The sequence below is a fragment of the Coregonus clupeaformis genome, chromosome 4 (assembly GCF_020615455.1).
Source record: "Coregonus clupeaformis isolate EN_2021a chromosome 4, ASM2061545v1, whole genome shotgun sequence".
NCBI lineage: Eukaryota > Metazoa > Chordata > Actinopteri > Salmoniformes > Salmonidae > Coregonus > Coregonus clupeaformis.
This window is the reverse complement of record NC_059195.1, coordinates 13,801,313-13,824,008: the sequence shown is the minus strand read 5'-3', so window position 1 is coordinate 13,824,008 and position 22,696 is coordinate 13,801,313. Positions and strand designations below refer to the sequence as shown.

At 46.4% G+C, this 22,696-nt stretch overlaps 1 protein-coding gene across 6 annotated transcripts in view; it reads left to right on the top strand.

Moving 5' to 3' along the window:
* The window catches only part of LOC121552877 (high affinity cGMP-specific 3',5'-cyclic phosphodiesterase 9A), a 33,601-nt gene that overhangs the window by 5,510 nt on the left and 5,395 nt on the right, over nucleotides 1-22,696 (top strand). For all 6 annotated transcript variants that reach the window (XM_041865983.2, XM_041866007.2, XM_041865977.2 and 3 more), the window contains 7 exons: nucleotides 14,559-14,629; nucleotides 15,130-15,207; nucleotides 16,118-16,161; nucleotides 18,069-18,123; nucleotides 18,432-18,502; nucleotides 21,414-21,498; nucleotides 21,929-21,989. In XM_041865983.2, coding sequence (XP_041721917.1) covers nucleotides 14,559-14,629; nucleotides 15,130-15,207; nucleotides 16,118-16,161; nucleotides 18,069-18,123; nucleotides 18,432-18,502; nucleotides 21,414-21,498; nucleotides 21,929-21,989 — 465 coding nt within the window. The remainder of the gene's footprint in view (nucleotides 1-14,558; nucleotides 14,630-15,129; nucleotides 15,208-16,117; nucleotides 16,162-18,068; nucleotides 18,124-18,431; nucleotides 18,503-21,413; nucleotides 21,499-21,928; nucleotides 21,990-22,696) is intronic.

The following is a 22,696-nucleotide window of genomic DNA, read 5'->3' as shown; positions in this document are numbered from 1 at the left end:
TGATCTGTTTGTTCCGTTGTCATTGGTCAGTTGTTGCTGGGGGAAAAATATGGCATCTCGTCTCTTTCTCTCTCCCTCACCCTCTGTTGTTTTCTCTCCCTCTCTCATTCTCTTGTGTCTATGGGACACTTCATTTTCTCACACTGTTGATCTATCAATCTCTCACACACACATTCTCTCGCTCCTTTCCTTTATCCCTCTCACACACTCCTCTCTCTCTCTCACACACTTGCATTCCTTTATCCCCCTCTCTTTCTCTGTCTCTCTCTCTCTGATCTCTCTCTTCTCTCTCTCATACTTATTATCACTGCTCCGTCATTTCTGAAGATTACTTCCCATCAGACTCAATTAGAGTGTATTGCCTTACTTCTCCCACTCACAGCTCAGTCTGAGTCATAACAACAGGGACATATCAGATCTCCTCATAATTCCAGCATAGCTCTATCCACAGTTTTTATGCGAGTAAAGTCGTACCATATTTGTAAAAAATCACGACAGCTGTGATGGAAACAGGAAGTTTCGGTACAATTTTATAAATGCCGATAGATCATTTGTTCGTTCGACATGGTGGGATCTTTTTGTGTCGGTAAAATGAATTATGTGAGAAATGTCGGTGGAAATGCCTTTATGCACAAATATTGATATAATAACCATCATATCGAAGTAAACTTGGAGTCACGCGATGACATGGTGTGTGGTCCTTCCTCTACGACTCAGGAAACCATGCAGTTTATTAGGCTATAGATTAAATAGGTTAAGATGAACTTCACAGGGTGGTGAAAGTGCACAGTGATGAGCTTGATGCTCCTTTCCAATAAATATTGAGGGTCTTATTCTGGTGACATGATGATCGATGCTTGACTGCTGTTTGACAAATACAAATATTCTCGCTCTTATCCATAATAATTTCATTATGTAGACTAGCCTACCCACACAGCCTACCCGCACTGTAACTGTGAGCTGTTCGCTAGAGCACACGTGCCAAGACAAAAGTAGGCACATTTGCTATTTAATACAACCATTTTTGTGACAAAACTATTGGTAGAGTTGAAAATGCGATGGAAACACTTTGAACTTTAGATTTTCATTCAGTAAATGAAAACTTAAGTGAAAAGTACATTTTGTGTGCACTACGTCATCACGCACTGATTTTTATCCGCAACAAGTCAGTTTGGTGGTAAACTCTGCCGAGTCCCCAACAACCGGATGTTCCGGTTTTCAGGGGAAATGGAAAGAGAGCCTGTGACCCAACTTCCGCTTTTGGACGAACAAGGTGACACTCCATCTTAACTCCTCCTCCACATTTACTGGATTGGTTGAAAAGTGCAGAAGAGAAACCTCCCCCAACAGTTTTTTTTTCTTCTCGTCAAGACCAGTATGTGGGGGATCTAATTTCAGGCGTTTCTTTTACACCTGCTACGTTAGGTTAGTTTGGTGAAAACACACCACTGGTAGGAAAATGCACATATTTTCTTTATGCTGATTTCTTTATATTTGCATGAAAATCTGTCGCCAAATGGATGGAAACCTAGCTACTGACTGTTTTGCTCACTGTCTGTGGCAGCCAACAGCAGTAATCAAGCCACCAGCGGTAATCAAGCTGGAAGCCTCACCAGTCCATCCACCAGCTACTTACTGTCTCGCTTTTTCAATTCTATTCTACTTTTCTCTTCCCATTTAGGTAGCATGTTATGACTAGGGCCTAGGAGTCTTTCCTGGTCTGGTCATGTAGTCACTCATAACACCACTGGCCTTTGTCTGACCTGAAAGTTTATGATGTTTGACATACAGTATAATTTTGACTGGAACATTGTGCCGTGCTTCCTGCTAGCCTGTGCTGTAGCACCAATTCGAACTGCTCTCGGACTCACATATTGCTGTTCACTGGACCTTATGATCACTCAGCTGCACAGCTGATCCCTGCTGGACTGTTCCTTTACACGGTACCCTGTCCTGTTTATCTGTTTAGCCTCAGCCCAAACTTTCATCGCCATTACCAGTTGTTGTCTTAGCTCTCTCGAATAACACCTGTGATTGCTTTATGCCTCTCTCCCATGTCAATATGCCTTGCCTATTGCTGTTCCAGTTAGTTCTTATTATACAATTTCACTGTAAAGCCCCAAGTCCCTCTCAAACTGCCTCAAATAGGTCCTTTGTTCCACCCCCCCCATTCACGCGGAGACCAGCTCAATCGGTGCCTCCAGTGATGCTATCTCTTTCATTGTTACCCAACGCTTAGGTTTACCTCCACTGTACTCATATCCTTCCATATCCTTGTCTGTACATAATGCCCTGAATCTATTCTACAACACCCGGAAATCTGCCCCCTTTACTCTCTGTACCCAACGCAATAGAAGACCAGTTCTTAAAGCCTTTAGCCGTATCCTTATTCTAGTCCTCCTCTGTTCCTCTGGTGATGTAGAGGTTAACCCAGGCCCTGCAGCCCCCAGTATCACTCCTACTCCCCAGGAGCTATCATTTGTTGACTTCTGTAACCGTAAAAGCATTGCTTTTTTGCATGTTAACATCAGAAGCCTCCTCCCTAAGTTTGAGTTATTCACTGCGTTAGCACACTCCGCCAACCCTGATGTTCTAGCAGTGTCTGAATCCTGGCTTAGGAAGGCCACCAAAAATTCAGAAATGTCCATCCCCAACTACAACATTTTCCGTCTAGAAAGAACTGCCAAAGGGGGTGGAGTTGCAATCTACTGTAGAGAGAGCCTGCAGACCTCTATCATACTATCCAGGTCTGTGCCCAAACAGTTTGAGCTCCTACTTCTAAAAATCCACCTTTCCAGAAATAAGTCTCTCACTGTTGCCGCTTGCTACAGACCCCCCTCAGCCCCCAGCTGTGCCCTGGACACCATATGTGAATTGATTGCCCCCCATCTATCCTCAGAGTTCGTACTGCTTGGTGACCTAAACTGGGATATGCTTAACACCCCGGCCATCCTACAATCCAAACTAGATGCCCTCAATCTCACACAAATTATCAAGGAACCTACCAGGTACAACCCTAAATCCGTAAACATGGGCACCCTCATAGATATCATCCTGACTAACTTACCCTCTAAATACACTTCCGCTGTCTTCAACCAGGATCTCAGCGATCACTGCCTTATTGCCTGCGTCCGTAACGGGTCCGCGGTCAAACGACCACCCCTGTCAAACGCTCCCTAAAACACTTTAGCGAGCAGGCCTTCCTAATTGACCTGGCCCAGGTATCCTGGATGGATATCGATCTCATTCCGTCAGTAGAGGATGCCTGGTTGTTCTTTAAAAGTGCTTTCCTCACAATCTTAAATAAGCATGCCCCATTCAAAAAAATTCAGAACTAAGAACAGATATAGCCCCTGGTTCTCCTCAGACTTGACTGCCCTTGACCAGCACAAAAACATCCTGTGGCGTACTGCATTAGCATCGAATAGCCCCCGCGATATGCAACTTTTCAGGGAAGTTAGGAACCAATATACACAAGCAGTTAGGAAAGCAAAGGCTAGCTTTTTCAAACAGAAATGTGCATCCTGTAGCACTAACTCCAAAACGTTTTGGGACACTGTAAAGTCCATGGAGAATAAGAGCACCTCCTCCCAGCTGCCCACTGCACTGAGGCTAGGAAACACTATCACCACTGATAAATCTACAATAATCGAGAATTTCAACAAGCATTTTGCTACGGCTGGCCATGCTTTCCACCTGGCTACCACTACCCCGGTCACCAGCTCTGCACCCCCTGCTTCTCCTTCACACAAATTCAGACAGCTGATGTTCTGAAAGAGCTGCAAAATCTGGACACCTACAAATCAGCTGGGCTAGACAATCTGGACCCTTTCTAAAATTAGCCACCAAAATTGTCGCAACCCCTATTACTAGCCTGTCCAACCTCTCTTTCGTAACGTCTGAGATCCACAGAGATTGGAAAGCTGCCGCGCTCATCCCCCTCTTCAAAGGGGGTGACACTCTAGATCCAAACTGTTACAGACCTATATCCATCCTGCCCTGCCTTTCGAAAGTTTTTGAAAGCCAAGTTAACAAACAGATTACCGACCATTTAGAATCACACCGTACCTTCTCCGCTATGCAATCCGGTTTCCGAGCTGGTCATGGGTGCACCTCAGCCACACTCAAGGTCCTAAACGATATTATAACCGCGATCAATAATAGACAGTACTGTGCAGCCGTCTTCATCGACCTGGCCAAGGCTTTTGACTCTGTCAAACACCGCATTCTTATTGGCAGACTAAATAGCCTTGGTTTCTCAAATGACTGCCTCGCCTGGTTCACCAACTACTTCTCAGATAGAGTTCAATGTGTCAAATCGGAGGGCCTGTTGTCTGGACCTATGGCAGTCTCTATGGGGGTGCCACAGGGTTCAATTCTTGGGCCGACTCTTTTCTCTTTGTATATCAATGATTTCGCTCTTGCTGCTGGTGATTCTCAGATCCACCTCTATGCAGACGACACCATTTTGTATACATCTGGCCCTTCATTGGACACTGTGTTAACAAACCTCCAAATGAGCTTCAATGCCATACAACACTCCTTCCGTAGCCTCCAACTGCTCTTAAACACAAGTAAAACTAAATGCATGCTCTTCAATCGAACGCTGCTGGCACCCGCCCACCCGGCTAGAATCACTACTCTCGACGGGTCTGACCTAGAGTATGTGGTCAACTACAAATACCTAGGTGTCTGGTTAGACTGTAAACTCTCCTTCCAGACTCACATTAAGCATCTCCAATCCAAAGTTAAATCCAGAATCTGCTTCCTATTTTGCAACAAAGCCTCCTTTACTCATGCTGCCAAACATGCCCTCGTAAAACTGACTATCCTACCGATCCTTGACTTCGGCGATGTCATTTACAAAATAGCCTCCAACACTCTACTCAGCAAATTGGATGTAGTCTATCGCAGTGCCATCCGTTTTGTCACCAAAGCCCCATATACTACCCACCACTGTTGTCACAAGTTACAAAGCCAGAACCCAGAAGCAGACCAGGACAAGGTAAGTTGAAACGAAGGTGAGTGTTTATTTACAAATTCAAGAGTGATGCTGAATAATCCAGGGAACAGAGCGGGAGGCGTTGATTAGTTGTTGGGGGTGCAGTGGTTGATCCAATCATGGCTCGGCAGCCGCCGACCACCAGGCAGAGGTTGGATGAAGGTTCCGGACGAGTGACTGCAGATGGAACAAAACGGAGGTAAGTAAACAACAAACCAACAAGGTGCAAAACAACAAAACTAACGCTAGACGCTCTAAGACTGATACTCTGGTAAACCTACTGTTCATGGCTAACGATCCGGCAGGGAATGGATGTTAGGCCAGAGCCTAAGAAGGGTGATGATCAGGACCAGGTGTGCAGATTGCTGATGGGATGCAGGTGCGGAAATCAAGAGAGCTCCCCGGAGCGTTCCAGAACCCTCGGGAAACTGGAGATCACGAGCAGAAAACTAGTCCACAGACAGGACCCGACTCAGACTGCCGGGATCGTTACAGTACCCCCCTCCGACCCAGACGCCACCGGGCGGACTCCCGGAGCGCCAGGATGGAGGCGGTAGAAGTCACGGATGAGGTCAGCATCTAGGATCTGTCGCCGCGGAATCCAACTCCTCTCTTCAGGACCATACCCCTCCCAGTCCACGAGATACTGGAAACCCCGGCCCCGCCGTCTGGAATCCATGATGCGTCGCACCGTGTAGGCAGGACCACCTCCGATCATCCGAGGAGGAGGAGGAGGAGGCGGAGGAGGCAACAGAGGACTGAGGAAAACAGGCTTGAGGCAGGAGACATGAAAGGTGGGATGGACTCTGAGCGTCCTCGGGAGTTTGAGTCGAACTGCCACCGGATTGATCACCTTCTCCACCACAAACGGACCAATGAACTTCGGTAACAACTTCCTAGACTCAGTCCGTAAAGGAAGATCCCGTGTGGCCAACCAGACCCTATCTCCGATGGTATAGGTGGGAGCGGGGATCCGGCGACGATTCGCCTGGAGCTGATACCGGTCCGAAACTCTAAGGAGTGCCTTTCTGGTCCGATGCCAGGTCCGGTGGCAACGACGAATATGGGCCTGAACAGAAGGCACTGAGAGCTCCTTCTCCTGAGAAGGGAACAAGGGAGGTTGGTAGCCATACAGGCACTGGAAGGGAGACATCCCAGTGGCCGATGTAGGGAGAGTATTGTGGGCATACTCAACCCAAGGCAACTGAGAGACCCAGGAGGTGGGGTTGGAAGAGGCCAGGCAGCGTAGCGTGGATTCCATCTTCTGGTTGGCTCTCTCCGCCTGACCATTAGATTGGGGGGTGAAAACCAGATGTGAGACTGACTGTAGCTCCAATGGCCAAACAGAAGGACTTCCAGACAGCAGAGGTAAACTGAGGGCCACGGTCGGAAACGATATCACTGGGCAAACCGTGGACCCTGAAAACCTCCCCTAACCAGGATCTCGGACGTCTCCGAGGCAGAGGGAAGCTTGGCAATTGGCACAAAGTGGGCGAACTTGCTGAATCTGTCCACGATAGTCAGAACGACCGTGTTCCCCTCAGAAGCGGGCAACCCAGTGACAAAGTCCAGGGCCAGATGCGACCATGGTCGCCGGGGAATAGGAAGGGGGTGAAGTAGTCCAGAGCTGGGCCGATTGGTACTCTTATTCTGCGCACACACTGGACAGGCAGCAACATAACCCCGAGTATCCTCGGCCATGGCAGGCCACCAAAAAGCGTCTGCGAAGAAACGCCATCGTCCGAGCCACGCCAGGGTGACAAGCCATCTTGCTGGCGTGGGACCATTTGAGGACCGCAGGACGAACCGACTCAGGCACAAACAACCGACCGGGTGGACCGTTACCGGGACCGGGCTGCGTCCGAAGGGCCGCCATCACCTCCTCCTCAATCTTCCACCTAACAGCTCCCACGACGCAGTTCCGGGGGAGAATTGTCTCGGTCTTGGACCCACTCTCCTCCGTCTTGGAGAACATCCGAGACAAGGCGTCCGCCTGCCGTTCTTAGATCCAGGTCGGAACGTCAGGGAAAAAATTGAATCGTCCGAAAAACAACGACCACCTGGCCTGGACGGGAGTTGAGACGTCTAGCCGATTGCACGTAAGCAAGATTCTTGTGGTCAGTCCAGACAATAAACGGTTGCTCCGCCCCTCCAACCAGTGGCGCCACTCCTCCAAGGCAAGTTTCACCGCGAGAAGCTCCCGGTTACCCACATCGTAATTCCTCTCCGCAGGCGAAAGGCGACGAGAGTAGTAGGCGCAGGGATGGAGTTTACTGTCCGTGGAGCATCGCTGCGACAGGATGGCGCCAACTCCCACATCAGACGCGTCCACTTCAACGACGAACTGACGGGCCGTGTCCGGTTGAGAGAGAATCGGTGCGTTGGTGAATCGCCTCTTCAAATCCAGAAACGCTCGATCCGCCTCCGGATTCCACTTGAAGCTCCTGATACTGGAAGTCAAGGCAGTTAACGGAGCGGCCACACGGCTGTAATCCCGGATGAATCTGCGGTAGAAATTCGCAAACCCCAAAAATCTCTGGAGCTGCAATCTCGTACCGGGCTGGGCCCATTCCAGAACCGCTCTAACCTTCTCCTGGTCCATCCTAATCTCTCCCCTGGAGATGATGTACCCGAGAAAGGATGTCGTGTGGGCGTGAAACTCGCACTTCTCGGCCTTCACGAACAGGCGATTCTCCAACAATCGCTGCAGAACCTGCCGGACATGCTGGACGTGGTCGGAAGGTTCCTTCGAGAAGATCAGAATGTCATCCAGATAAACAAACACAAAGAGACCGATCATATCTCTCAGGACGTCGTTCACCATACTCTGGAATACCGCTGGAGCATTGGTCAATCCAAACGGCATCACCTGATACTCGAAGTGACCCATCGGTGTATTGAAACCCGTCAACCACTCGTCCCCCTCTCTGATCCGGACCATGTGATACGCATTGCGTAGGTCTAGCTTGGTGAACACCGTAGCACCCTGTAAGGAGTCGAAGGCAGAACTCATCAAGGGCAGGGGATACTTGTTCTTGACCGTGATGTCATTCAACCCCCGATAATCAATACACGGTCGAAGAGAGCCATCCTTCTTACCCACAAAGAAGAATCCTGCCCCCAGGGGTGATGACGAGGGACGAACGAGACCAGCAGCTAGGGACTCCTTGATGTAGGTCTCCAAAGCCTCACGTTCAGGGCGGGAGATACTGTATAACCTTCCCTTGGGGTAGACAGCTCCAGGGAACAGGTTGATGGCACAATCATATGGTCGGTGGGGAGGGAGTGACAGAGCCTTCTGCTTACTGAACACTTCCCCCAAATCGTGATATGTCTCGGGAACCAGGGACAAATCTGGGGGTTTAGCCTCAATCACCTGACTGGGAACCGAATGGGGACAGGCAGTCTTGAGACAGTTAGCATGACAATCAAGGCTCCAACTCGTTACCTTGCCCGTCACCCAATCGAACGTGGGATTGTGTTCCTTCAGCCAGGGGTATCCAAGGACCAGAGGAACATGGGAAGACGGCAGAATGAAGAATGAAATCATCTCCGAATGATTCCCCGACAACAGCATCTTAACCGGTTCAGTCCTCATCGTGATACGTGCCAGCCTACTGCCGTTCAGAGTGGTCGCTTCAATGGCTTCCGGCAATTGCTCCTTGGAAAGCCCCAGCTGTTCCACCAACTCGGCATCAAGAAAGCTTCCATCGGCACCTGAATCGATAAAAGCGTTAATCGCTAAGCTCTGATTCCTGTTCACAAGGGTAGCCGGAAACGGGGTCTGACAGAGGTATTGAGAGGTCGAAACTGGCTCGCTAAAAGTCCTCCCAACTTTAGCGAGCCGCGCAGTTTGACGACCGCCGGGGACAGGTGGCGAGGTAATGTCCCGAACCACCACAGTAGAGGCAACAGTTAGTCCACGTCTGAGTTGGCGTTCCTCCTTGGTTAACCCGTGCCGCCCTACTTGCATTGGTTCCGAATCGGGAGACAGGACCTCTCCACTAATCCTGTGTGGTGGACGATGATCGACGTATTCTGGTCCAATCCCGACCCGACTGGAACCTGAGAAGCTGATCGATTGGACGGACCCCATTGCTTCTCCCTCCTTCGCTCTCGGACTCGATTATCCACCCGAATAGACAAGGCTACCAAGCTGTCCAGGTCACTAGGCTCCGGATAGGAGATCAACTCATCCTTGAGCTGCTCCGACAGACCCTGGTAAAAGGCCGCTTGCAGAGACTCCTCATTCCACCCACTCTCCACAGCCAACGTCTTGAACTCGATCACGAAGTCGGCCACGCTGCGAGTTCCTTGGTGAAGCGAAAACAGGCGCCTAGCTGCGTCCCTCCCTCGGACGGAATGGTCGAAAAGCTTCCTCATCTCGGCCGTGAACCCCTGGTATGAAGCCATGCAGGGGTCTTGTCGTTCCCAAACGGCTGAAGCCCACTCCAGCGCTCGACCACGCAGCAACTCAATCACAAAGGCTATCCTAGCCTTGTCTGTGGCATAAGAGTAGGGCTGTAGATCGAACACTAACCCACACTGCATAAGGAAAGAACGGCATCTTCCCAGCTCCCCCTCATATTTATCCGGCGTCGGAACCTTGGGCTCACGGAAGGACACCGCTCCAGACGCGGCAGGCGAGATGGGTGAAACCGGTAGTGGATCCTCCACCGGGAACTTGCGCTGGTTCTGGACCTCCGTCAGACCGGTAGAAAGGTTCCGAACTGCCAACGCGATCTCCTGTAGCTCCGTGCTATGATGGCCCAACATCTTCTCCTGATGGGTAATGGCATGGCGAACAGAGTCCAGGTCCGCTGGGTTCATTACGGGCCGGATCGTTCTGTCACGAGTTACAAAGCCAGAACCCAGAAGCAGACCAGGACAAGGTAAGTTGAAACGAAGGTGAGTGTTTATTTACAAATTCAAGAGTGATGCTGAATAATCCAGGGAACAGAGCGGGAGGCGTTGATTAGTTGTTGGGGGTGCAGTGGTTGATCCAATCATGGCTCGGCAGCCGCCGACCACCAGGCAGAGGTTGGATGAAGGTTCCGGACGAGTGACTGCAGATGGAACAAAACGGAGGTAAGTAAACAACAAACCAACAAGGTGCAAAACAACAAAACTAACGCTAGACGCTCTAAGACTGATACTCTGGTAAACCTACTGTTCATGGCTAACGATCCGGCAGGGAATGGATGTTAGGCCAGAGCCTAAGAAGGGTGATGATCAGGACCAGGTGTGCAGATTGCTGATGGGATGCAGGTGCGGAAATCAAGAGAGCTCCCCGGAGCGTTCCAGAACCCTCGGGAAACTGGAGATCACGAGCAGAAAACTAGTCCACAGACAGGACCCGACTCAGACTGCCGGGATCGTTACAACTGTGACCTGTACGCTCTTGTTGGCTGGTCCTCACTACATATTCGTCGCCAAACCCACTGGCTCCAGGCCATCTATAAATCACTGCTAGGCAAATCCCCGCCTTATCTTAGCTCATTGGTCACCATAGCAACACCCACCCGTAGTATGCGCTCCAGCAGGTATATCTCACTGGTCATCCCCAAAGCCAACACCTCCTTTGGCCGCCATTCCTTCCAGTTCTCTGCTGCCAATGACTGGAACGAACTGCAAAAATCTCTGAAGCTGGAGACTCTTATCTCCCTCACTAACTTTAAGCATCAGTTGTCAGAGCACCTTACCGATCACTGCACCTGTACACAGCCCATCTGAAATTAGCCCACCCAACTACCTCATCCCCATATTGTTATTTATTTTGCTCATTTGCACCCCAGTATCTCTATTTGCACATCATCTCTTGCACATCTATCATTCCAGTGTTAATACTAATTGTAATTATTTTGCACTATAGCCTATTTATTGCCTTACCTCCATAACTTGCTACATTTGCACACACTGTATATATATTTTCTGTTGTATTTTTGACTTTATGTTTTGTTTTACCCCATATGTATCTCTGTGTTGTTGTTTTTATCGCACTGCTTTGCTTTATCTTGGCCAGGTCGCAGTTGTAAATGAGAACTTGTTCTCAACTGGCTTACCTGGTTAAATAAAGGTGAAATAATCTTTTTTTAAATATGTTGGTTTGGACTCATTAGATTATCAGAGAGATTGTTGTTTTTGTACTGATGCACAGATCATTTACATTTTAAGGCAGTTGGGTTCCAGGCTCCATTCTGTTGCTGCGTGACTGACTGTGTGTAATGCAGACATTGTGTTTTTATTATCTAGCTTCCTTATACAGAAATTATGCTGATTAGTTCCTGCTTTACATGCTCCATTGTTCTTCTGCGTGTTCTGTGTGTGAATGAATTTGAATATGGTATTTCCTGTGCCATTGGATAATCAGGAGTGTGGATTTATTATGTCGTTTTGCATGTTGGTTTAGGTGTCCATATATAGAAGCTCAACAAGAACAGAGCTCAGGTATTAGAGAGGAACTGGTTATTCATCAGTTATTATTAGATGACATGGAGGGTCCATAAACATCCAGGTTAGTCAGCACTATGTACGGACCTGGTTCCACATACAAGAGAGCTCCTATGCTTACCATTACACCTTATGCTCTCTCAGCCCTTTAGCATACTATCTGCTATCAAGCTAGCGTCATCCATGATCGAAAACAGAAGCGGGCAGCAGTGCCAGGCTATTACATGAGAACCTCCACATGTTCAAGTACACACAGCAACACACACGCTCACCCATGCGTGCACATGTATGAAAACACACACACGTGATGAAGAGAGTCAGAGCTCTACATGCATCATGCCATCCTTCACAAGCATGACAGATGACAAAGACAATGTTTACCCCTGACCCACTTGTATTACTTTTACTAAAGGGCTGTTGTATGTCACTGTTTATTATGCATACTGAGTGGATTTCCTTGTTGCATCCGCTCAGATGTTAAGACACTAGTACTGTTACTGTAGGTCTACTACACATCTCTATAGAGGAGATGGAACATGATGTTACTGTAGGTCTACTACACGTCTCTATAGAGGAGATGGAACATGATGTTACTGTAGGTCTACTACACGTCTCTCTAGAGTGGAGATGGAACATGATGTTACTGTAGGTCTACTACACGTCTCTATAGAGGAGATGGAACATGATGTTACTGTAGGTCTACTACACGTCTCTATAGAGGAGATGGAACATGATGTTACTGTAGGTCTACTACACGTCTCTCTATAGAGGAGATGCAACATGATGTTACTGTAGGTCTACTACACGTCTCTATAGAGGAGATGGAACATGATGTTACTGTAGGTCTACTACACGTCTCTCTATAGAGGAGATGGAACATGATGTTACTGTAGGTCTACTACACGTCTCTATAGAGGAGATGGAACATGTGTAGTAGACCTACAGTAACATCATGTTCCATCTCCTCTATAGAGATGTGTAGTAGACCTACAGTAACATCATGTTCCATCTCCTCTATAGAGAGACGTGTAGTAGACCTACAGTAACATCATGTTCCATCTCCTCTATAGAGATGTGTAGTAGACCTACAGTAACATCGTCTCTAGAGAGGAGATGGAACATGATGTTACTGTAGGTCTACTACACGTCTCTCTATAGAGGAGATGGAACAGGATGTTACTGTAGGTCTACTACACGTCTCTCTACAGAGGAGATGGAACACGATGTTACTGTAGGTCTACTACACGTCTCTATAGAGGAGATGGAACATGATGTTACTGTAGGTCTACTACACGTCTCTATAGAGGAGATGGAACATGATGTTACTGTAGGTCTACTACACATCTCTATAGAGGAGATGGAACATGATGTTACTGTAGGTCTACTACACGTCTCTATAGAGGAGATGGAACATGATGTTACTGTAGGTCTACTACACGTCTCTATAGAGGAGATGGAACATGATGTTACTGTAGGTCTACTACACATCTCTATAGAGGAGATGGAACATGATGTTACTGTAGGTCTACTACACGTCTCTCTATAGAGGAGATGGAACAGGATGTTACTGTAGGTCTACTACACGTCTCTATAGAGGAGATGGAACATGATGTTACTGTAGGTCTACTACACGTCTCTATAGAGGAGATGAAACATGATGTTACTGTAGGCATACAGTAGCCTTTATGCATTTTTCTGAAAACGGATATGGGAAATGGATTAACAATAACTAAATGAATTTTTAGGATTTGTGACTAAACAATCCTGCAGTTTATATTGTATTTCATGGTGAATTGTCTGTTTGTGAACATAAGTGGCTCTTTGCTTACATGTCTCTGAACTTAACACATCACTGTCTGACACACCTGTGACAGCCTGCCACTGACAGGTTTCTGGAGTGCTCTCTGTCTCTCTCATCTCTCCCCCTCCTCCTCTCTCCCCCCATCCCTCTTTCCCTCTTACCCTACACATTTCTCCATCTCTCTCCTTCTTACCCTTGTTGCCGTGGTTCCTTTTGTCACCTATTTTAGTGACTTTGTTGTCCCTGCCGATGGCATAAGAATCAAGATGCTTTTATCTAAATGGGTCAAAGTCATCTGTGTTGGTGAAGCTGGGGTTGACACTAGAAATGACTGACTGACTTGTCACTGTTGATGACGGCACTCAACATTATTTGGAAGGCAATAAAAGGAGAGGAGGGGTGGGATGGGGGGATATATACTGCAGTGCGCTGGAATCTGCATATTTGTAATGAAAAGAAAGCCCAGAATGAGAGACCTGTCAATACAGAAAGCAGTCAGAATCCTTCTTCCCTCCCTAGTGGGGGGGTTGGTCCATTTTCTCTCACTCTGTACTCTGATGGTGCTTGAGGGGATAGTAGAACAGGCTGACTAAATACACTGGTTTGGTGGTCTGCTGTACCACCCTGATCACTGGGAATATATTCCACGTCTAGTATTAGTATCTCCATATATGCATATATTTCCATAATATACACTGTTAGAAAAAAGGGTTCCAAATGGGTTCTTTGACTGTCCCCATAGGAGAACCATTTTTGGTTCCAGGTAGAACCCATTTTGGTTTCAGGTAGAACCCTTTTGGGTTCCATGTAGAACCCTCTGTGGAAAGAGTTCTTCATGGAACCCAAAAGGGTTCTACCTGGAACCAAAAAGGGTTCTTCAAAGGGTTTTCTTATTTATTTATTTATTTTTAATTCTCAACATGCTGTATCCCTTAGATCTAAGTTGTTATGTGAACATGAATGTTTTGCTCACATGTCAAACATGATGTACTCAGTGTGGACTTTGTTGGGCTACTGACACTATAAATAGAGTATTGCATGCTACACTATTAGAAAAATCTAGAACCAAAAAGGGTTATTCGGCTGTCCCCATAGGAGAACCCTTTGAAGAACCCCCTTTGGGTTCCATGTAGAACCCTTTGTGGAAAGGTGGGGAAATAGTTCTACCTGGAACCAAAAAGGCTTCTCCTATGGGGACAGCCGCAGAACCCTTTTGGAACCCTTTTTTCTAAGAGTGTATGCATTATATATCATATATGTACTAGATCATGACTATGTTTCGTGTCTTTGCTACCCTTCCCGTAGGTGGTCTTCAGCAGATTCTGCAGCCCGTACGATATCAAGGAGTTATTCTGTACCGCTCTAGGTCTTCCAAGGTAATGCTCTGCTCTGCTCTGCTCTCTTTTTCCCTCGTCAGTTCAGCTGTGAAGCTTAGAATCGTCTCTGTCACGGTCCTGTTAGGGTCCTTTAATCTCTCTGTCTGCTAGGCTGTTTTTCTAATGTTGTTTTGAGGATCACTTCTATTAGATGCCACATTGAGGACACATACTGTATAGTGACAAGATAAGACTCTATAGTGAGTGGCCTAGTCCCAATAGTCTTGACTAGCTTCCATCTCTCGCTTGGTTTCCTTGATTGATATTTGGAATTACATTTACATTTTAGTAATTTAGCAGACGCTCTTATCCAGAGCGACTTACAGTTAGTGCATACATGTTCATACTGGCCCCCCGTGGGAAATGAACCCACAACCCTGGCGTTGCAAGCGCCATGCTCTACCAACTGAGCTATGTGCCCAACACCTACACTCTCTTCATTGAACCATAGTGGGACACATCCTCAGAGAGAGTTTCCCTGCTTTGTCTGTTTTGGACAGGAACACCACCTTGTCTCTGCTGGATTCCACGGGAGCTATGGTGTCCATCGACCCCACCATGCCACACAACACCGAGAGGTAGACCCTGTCACATCTACATTCAGGGATGGAATTTAAGGATTTCTGGCACTGGCCAGCCGGGCTAGTAGACTTAAATTCTTTACTAGCCCTGGTCCAAAATCTGTGCCATGCAATATTTGAAAATATACAATTTCACTAGCCGGCGGGCTAGTTGGACACATTTTCTACTAGCCCGGTCTGAAAAATACTAGCCATGGGCTAGAGGGCTACCTTAATTTCCATCCCTGTTTACATTTATAGCAGAAAAATACATATGTTGGTCCTTAAATGCAAAATCTGTCATTTCAGCAGCCTAAACTCATAAGCAGAAGTTACATTCTTCAAGGGTTAATGGTTATATTATTGATTGAAATCTCCATTCAACAGCAGGAAGTATCCCAGATTGTGCCCTATTGCCCAGGACTTGTTAGGCCGAAAATACTAACAGATCCAAGGTCAGGGTGGATCAGTGAGCACACACACACACACACACACACACACACACACACACACACACACACACACACTACACACACACACACGCTTGTTTTACTAACCCTAACTCCTAACCCTAAACCAAATTGCCTAACCCCTAACCCCTAATCCTAATTCTAACCCTAAACCTAACCCCTAAGCCTAAAATAGCATTTTTCCTTGTGGAGACTGGCAAAACATCCCCACTTGTCTGAATTTTCCTTGTTTTACTATCCTTGTGAGGACTTCTGGTCCCCATAAGGATAGTAAAACCTAAAAGACACATACACACAGCCCCCAGCGTGTCCTCACACTTCAGACGCTGAGTAAGAGAGTTGGAGGAAGAGGACATTCACAACACGTCTGATTAGGAGGAAGGGGGGACGTATTTGAGTACTGCACCACTTACTGTCTAAACTGACTGGTGTGTATGTGTGTGTTCTGTTTGTTGAAGGTCACCGTACAGAGTGGTGCCCCTGACTGGAGGACAGCTAGCTGGTGAGTCCCAGGGGGCCATTGGCTTTTCACATACATGCACTGACTATGCAAATAGACACGCATGGCTGACAAGCACATACAAAATATTTCATTAGCATATGCATACGTACCATATCGTATATAGCATATATGCAAGCATGCACATACACAAAGCACAGCACACTAACCCACATACCTGATGTGCACACTGCACATAAAGAAGCATAATCATTAACATGTGTAAGCAATAGACACAGATACATAAACGTAAACACACTCAGACACACACACACACTATATTATTTACTGTTTTGGTTGGTTAATGACCTCAGTTTATGGGAAATGTCACGTAGTAAACCTGGCTGATTTAACAGTGTGACGAGACCCAGTTCCCCAGTGTAGGGAAGGAAACAAAACAACATCCTTATTGTCAGTCATCACTCACACACAAGAGTACACAGACAGGCCAGCTGAACATCTGGGAAAAATTCCATGAAGAGCAGCTTGAGTCTTTGTTCCACATTTTTTTAAAGCTTTATTTTAGCAGGCCCAAGGTCTCTTTTGCAGGTTTGCAGGAGTCCTGCAAATACACTTTTTTACAAATACCACATAATAACAAATATTAAACATTCAAGAGAAACAATCACATTCCTCAGTAAAGAGGTCCTCAATCAACAATGTGAACTTCCCGAGAGGCACCTGTACATCTAGTGGTAGGGAACTCTGTAGATTGTTCCATACATGGGGTGCAAAAAACATCTACACAACAATCACCTGGTTCAATACCATATAACTCAAATTGATTGTTTTGATACAGTGATGGAACCTTACGGGCAGTGATGCGGTTTAGTGTGCCCCTGACCTCTAATGAAATAGTGTTCTAGCATTAATGTGACACGGGAAGGTAGCATTAATGAGACACGGTGTACAACAGGACAGCATTAATGTGACACGGTGTACAATAGGACAGCATTAATGTGACACAGTGTACAACAGGATAGCATTAATGTGACACGGTGTACAACAGGATAGCATTAATGTGACACGGTGTACAATAGGACAGCATTAATGTGACACGGTGTACAATAGGACAGCATTAATGAGACACTGTGTACAACAGGATAGCATTAATGAGACACTGTGTACAACAGGATAGCATTAATGTGACACGGTGTACAACAGGACAGCATTAATGTGACACGGTGTACAACAGGATAGCATTAATGTGACACGGTGTACAATAGGATAGCATTAATATGACACAGTGTACAACAGGATAGCATTAATGTGACACGTGTACAATAGGATCAGTCCAACAGGTGCCAGATGGTTTTACTAGTTCACATACCTGCACTTTTATTGGCCTCTCAGGTGAACTTTGGCCACAAGTCTGCTCTGCACCAATAGCAGAGTTATTTTCTGTGTGTGGGAAGGGAAATTACAAGTGCCTTGTTAACATATCAAGCTGGCACCATCTTGAAATGTGACTACTGCGTTCAGTAATGAGACAGAGAAAACACTCTCTCTTCTTTTGCCATCTGTTGTGTTTGTTTCATTCTCTTGTTGTTGCTGGTTTACATAAGGTATGTGTGTGTGTGCGTGCGTGTTTGTGTTTGTGTTTGAGTGTGATAAAGGGGCAATCAAAATCTGTTACACCCCCAGGCTCGGATAGAATTTACATTTTTACACTTTAGCCATTTAGCAGACGCTCCAGAGCGACTTACAGTTAGTGAGTGGATACATTTTTCATACTGGCCCCCCGTGGGAATCAAACCCACAACCCTGGCGTTGCAAGCGCCATGCTCTACCAACTGAGCTACATTTAATGAAACGCTTCAGACATGTGTGCAGTGTTGTCGTTACAGCACAGAGTGAAGTATGAGTTGTGTTTTCCCTGTGTGCAATGCAGTACCATCTTTTTCTTCCAGATAAAGAGGAACTCTTCCAGAATGTATTGACACAGGTGGCAGAGCAGTTTTCCAGGTAAGAGCACTGATGTAGCTTTCATGGAAATGTTGTCTCTTGCTTCGTAAATCCTTTTTGTTCTCTTGTTTTCGTAAATGTACGCTATTTGTGTGTCACTGTATTATTGAGTGTGCTGCTTTCAGATAATGATTGCTCTCTGTCCCTTTTGTTCTCTCTTTCCCTCCCTCTCTCTCTTTCTTTATCTCTCTCTTTCTCGATCTAATTTTCTCGCTCTCTTTTTCTGTCTCTTTCTCTCTTTCTATCTCCCCTTTCTTTTCTCTCCCCATCTCTCTCTCTGTCTGTCCTTCACTCTCTTTCTTTTGCAGAGCGTTTAAAATCAACGAGCTGAAGACGGAGGTGACGAACCGCTTGGCCATGTTGGAGAAGAGAGTGGAGCGTGAGTCATACAGTACTGTGTGTGTCTGTGTGTTTATTTCTCCCTAGAGAGGAGACAGCCTCTGCTTATATCAAAGTATTGTTACCTGCCATAGGAAATACAGAGCAAATACACTGAATGTAGAAAATAGAAGAATACAATATGGTCCTTTAACAGATGATTTTGTTCTAAGGTGACTTCTAGTTTTATTTTATTTATATATATTTTTTACCCCTTTTTCTCCCCAATTTCGTGACATCCAATTGGTAGTTACAGTCTTGTCCCATCGCTGCAACTCCCGTACGGACTCGGGAGAGGCGAAGGTCGAGAGCCATGCGTCCTCCGAAACACAACCCTGCCAAGCTGCACTGCTTCTTGACACACTATTCACTTAACCCGGAAGCCAGCCGCACCAATGTGTCGGAGGAAACGCCGTACAACTGGCGACCGTGTGTGCGCCCGGCCCGCCACAGGAGTCGCTAGAGCACGATGGGACATCCTGGCCGGCCAAACCCTCCCCTAACCTGGACAAAACTGGGCCAATTGTGCGTCGCTTCATGGGTCTCCCGGTCGTGGCCGGCTGCAACACAGCCCGGGATCGAACCCGGATCTGTAGAAACACCTCAAGCACTGCATTGCCTTAGACCGCTGTGCCACTTGGGAGGCCCTGGTGACTTTTAGTTAAAGAGTGACATACAATGACAAAAAATAACTAAAATGTAATACCAAGCGGATGCCCTAAAACCGTATTCAGTATTCACTTTCAGTAAGTGTATGTGTGGCCCGTGTATGAGGCAATCGAACCCTCACGGAAACTGTGCAGTAAGGCGTGCAGTAAACATTGTTCTTCTACTGTATGTGAGCAGGCATATTTTAATAGCTTTAATTGCCACTCATTAACTTGGCTGGATGGGACATTTTAATAGAAATAGTAGCCCCGGGAGATTGAGTCATAAAAAGATGATGTTAAAGGAAATGTCACAGCTGCTCTATTTCACTAAACACTGACTGTACAAAACATTAGGAACACCTTCTCTTTCCATGCCATAGACTGACCAGGTGAATCCAGGTGAAATCTATGATCCTTTATTGATGGCACCTGTTAAATCCACTTCAATCAGTGTAGATGAAGGGGAGGAGACAGGTTAAAGAAGGATTTTTAAGCCTTGAGACAATTGAGACATGGATTGTGTATGTGTGCCATTCAGAGGGTGAATTGGCAAGACAAAATATTTAAGTTCCCTTGAACGGGATATGGTAGTAGGTGCCAGGTGCACCGGTTTGAGTGTGTCAAGAACTGCAACGCTGCTTGGTTTTTCACGCTCAACTGTTTCCCGTGTGTATCAAGAATGGTCCACCACCCAAAGGACATCCAGCCAAAGGCAGGCCAGTGGTCGTAAACGGGTAATTGATGAAAGAGGAAAATGGAGGCTGACATGAATTGTGCAGAGCAACAGATGGGCTACAGTTAGTCAACTGACAGTCCAGTACAACAGTGGTGCCCAAAGACCCATAAAAGAATGCACAACTCGTCGTACCTTGACACAAATGGGGTATGGCAGCCAACAACCTTACAGAGTTCTACTTCTTTCAGCAAAAAACAAGAAACTGCAGTTGCAGTGGGCTAAGGAACTAAAAACCTTGAACACTTTGATGGAAAGACTAGGGTATGGAGAAAACCACACGTTTTTGGGGGACTGAGTGGCGCAGCTGTCTAAGGCACTGCATCGCAGTGCTAGAGGCATTACTACAGGCCCGGGTTCGATCCCGGGCTGTATCACAACCGTTCGGGAGTCCCATAGGGCGGCGCACAATTGGCCCAGCGTCGTCCGGGTTAGGGGAGGGTTTGGCTGGGGTAGACTGTCATTGTAAATAAGAATTTGTTCTTAACTGACTTGCCTAGGTAAATAAAGGTTAAATAAAAACATACGTCCATCGTGCCGCGTGTCAACATTGAAGACTGATAGTGATGGTGTGGGGTGTGTTTTCATGGCACACATTGGGCCCCTTGATAAAAGTGGAGCAATGTTTGAATGCCATAGGATATCTGAAAATCATTTCCAATGACAGTGAATTCAGCTTACTGTAGTGGCCTGCCTGTAGGATCTTAATTTGAGCCCGTTTGCTACAGCAGGAAAACAATCCTGCAGCAACAGAAAATGTGATTTATTATATGGATTGTAATTAATTTTTGTAGGGGTTGATGCATTTTTCGTAAGGGAAAATCAAGTCTGAAATTTCAAAGTGGAAATTACAAACTTCAGAAGCCTTTATAAACCTCAAATACACTACACGTTTTAAATGACCTGCATTGCAGGAAAGTTCTCCTACAACAGGGTGATCAAATTAAGATCCTACATCTATGCTAGCTGTCCTTGACCCTATAATTAATCATACTGCTGCCTATTTAATCTATTTCTGTCCATTTTGTTGTGTGCCAGGAAGTTAGTTTACACCCTCCCACACTATGCTCGCTGGCTTCTCTTTGAGCTTTGGTTCGATGTGGTAGATCTCTCTAATCAGATTGTAAAAATGGCTACAAAATTGAATCGATAAAGATGGCTTGATATGCCTCATTCCATCAAAGTACTGGTAGTACATTGGGTTTCCTCCTGTTTTTGCACCGTACTGTATGTTTCAAAGGCCTCTACGGCCTTCAGCTGTTCTGTCACAATTTGTTCCGTGCACACATGGTGCTCTAGCCTCCCTGTGCAGTCCAGTGGGAACATTTAATCAGTAATCAATCTTTAATCATTACATCGTCTTTCACTGTAAAGTACTGCTACTGTGATGGCTGGGGGATGTTTTGAGGTTAATTTGTTCTGGATGACTGACTGCCTCAGGCCCAGGTCACCTGACTATTGGTATTGTAAGATATATTAACCTCGCTCCCTCTCTCTCTTTCCCTCCCTCTCTCATTCTCTCTCTGCAGTGGAAGGGATGAAGGTGGTGGAGATAGAGAAGTGTCGCAGTGACATCAAGAAGCTCCGGGAGGAGATGGCCTCCAGGAACAACAGGTTAGTCACATGATTATCTGATCATCTTTGAAGCTTGACCTCTAGCTTTGACCCGAATCCTGATAACGATGTCCAATGTAAGCCTGAATGATGTTTGTTTTCTGCGTCTTACATTGAATAGTCTTTGTTAGCTCCTAGTTAGAGGAAATATTGGAGGAAAACTTCCTCTCCCCTGTCTGTCATTAGCAGGGCTTTAAAACCACTGTCCCCAGATCAGTAAGTAGCCTTGCAGGAGCCTTGGCTTGTGTGAGCCGTAATGGCTCATACTGATACTGTTACAGACTGTTACATGCTGTAATATAGGCCTACTGATACTGTTACAGAGGCTAGCATATCGTAATATTTAATATTTCATTACAATCTTCTCACTATGATGTGTGTGTCTATGGTCTGATTATATTAATTGGTTACTGCTTGCTTTGTACTGTAGTCATTTCCTGGATGACAACAAGAAGCTGACACCTCGCAGAGACGTGCCCTCTTACCCCAAAGTAAGTCAGTGGTCTGCAAATTCCTCCTACTTCATTGTCACCGTCAGTCTGTGTTTTGTCATTGTCAATGAGCCTGTTATCAGGTACTGAATGTCCATAGCGTCAGAACACCACCTTTGAATGTCCAGAGTCAGTTGTGTGATCCTCTGGTCCTCTGTAGCTCAGTTGGTAGATCATGGTTCTTGAAACACCAGGATGGTGGGTTAGATTCCCAGGAACACCCATACGTAACAAATGTATGCACGCATGACTGTGGATAAACTTGTGTGCTAAATGGCATTCAAATTAAGATAGTGTGAGAGATGCACCTCCTATTATCAGATACAGCATCAAAGATGGTGGATAAATTAAGATGTTTCATAAAGGCCGTTTTCCATTGAAAGAATGGTCAAGGTTCCTGTCTGTGTAAGTGGGCGTACCCTCTCTCGCGTGAATATGATTTCCTGCGTGAGCTCAGGGTTCCTCCATAATCTCTGGCAATGCTCACGCGATAGAGGGAATGCCCACTTACACAGACAGAATTGTTTTCAATGGGAAACTGCCCAATAACAGCTGGCTCTGGTCTACTTTATTCCCCCACCCACGCTCACCCGTCCCGCCATACCAGAAAAAAATTGCCTGTGAGATGTCTCGCTTTCTCTTCCGTCTCTGACAGCATGTCCCTAGTTAGGTGCGCCCATCACAGGTGTGCTAATGTTTCCCCTAGT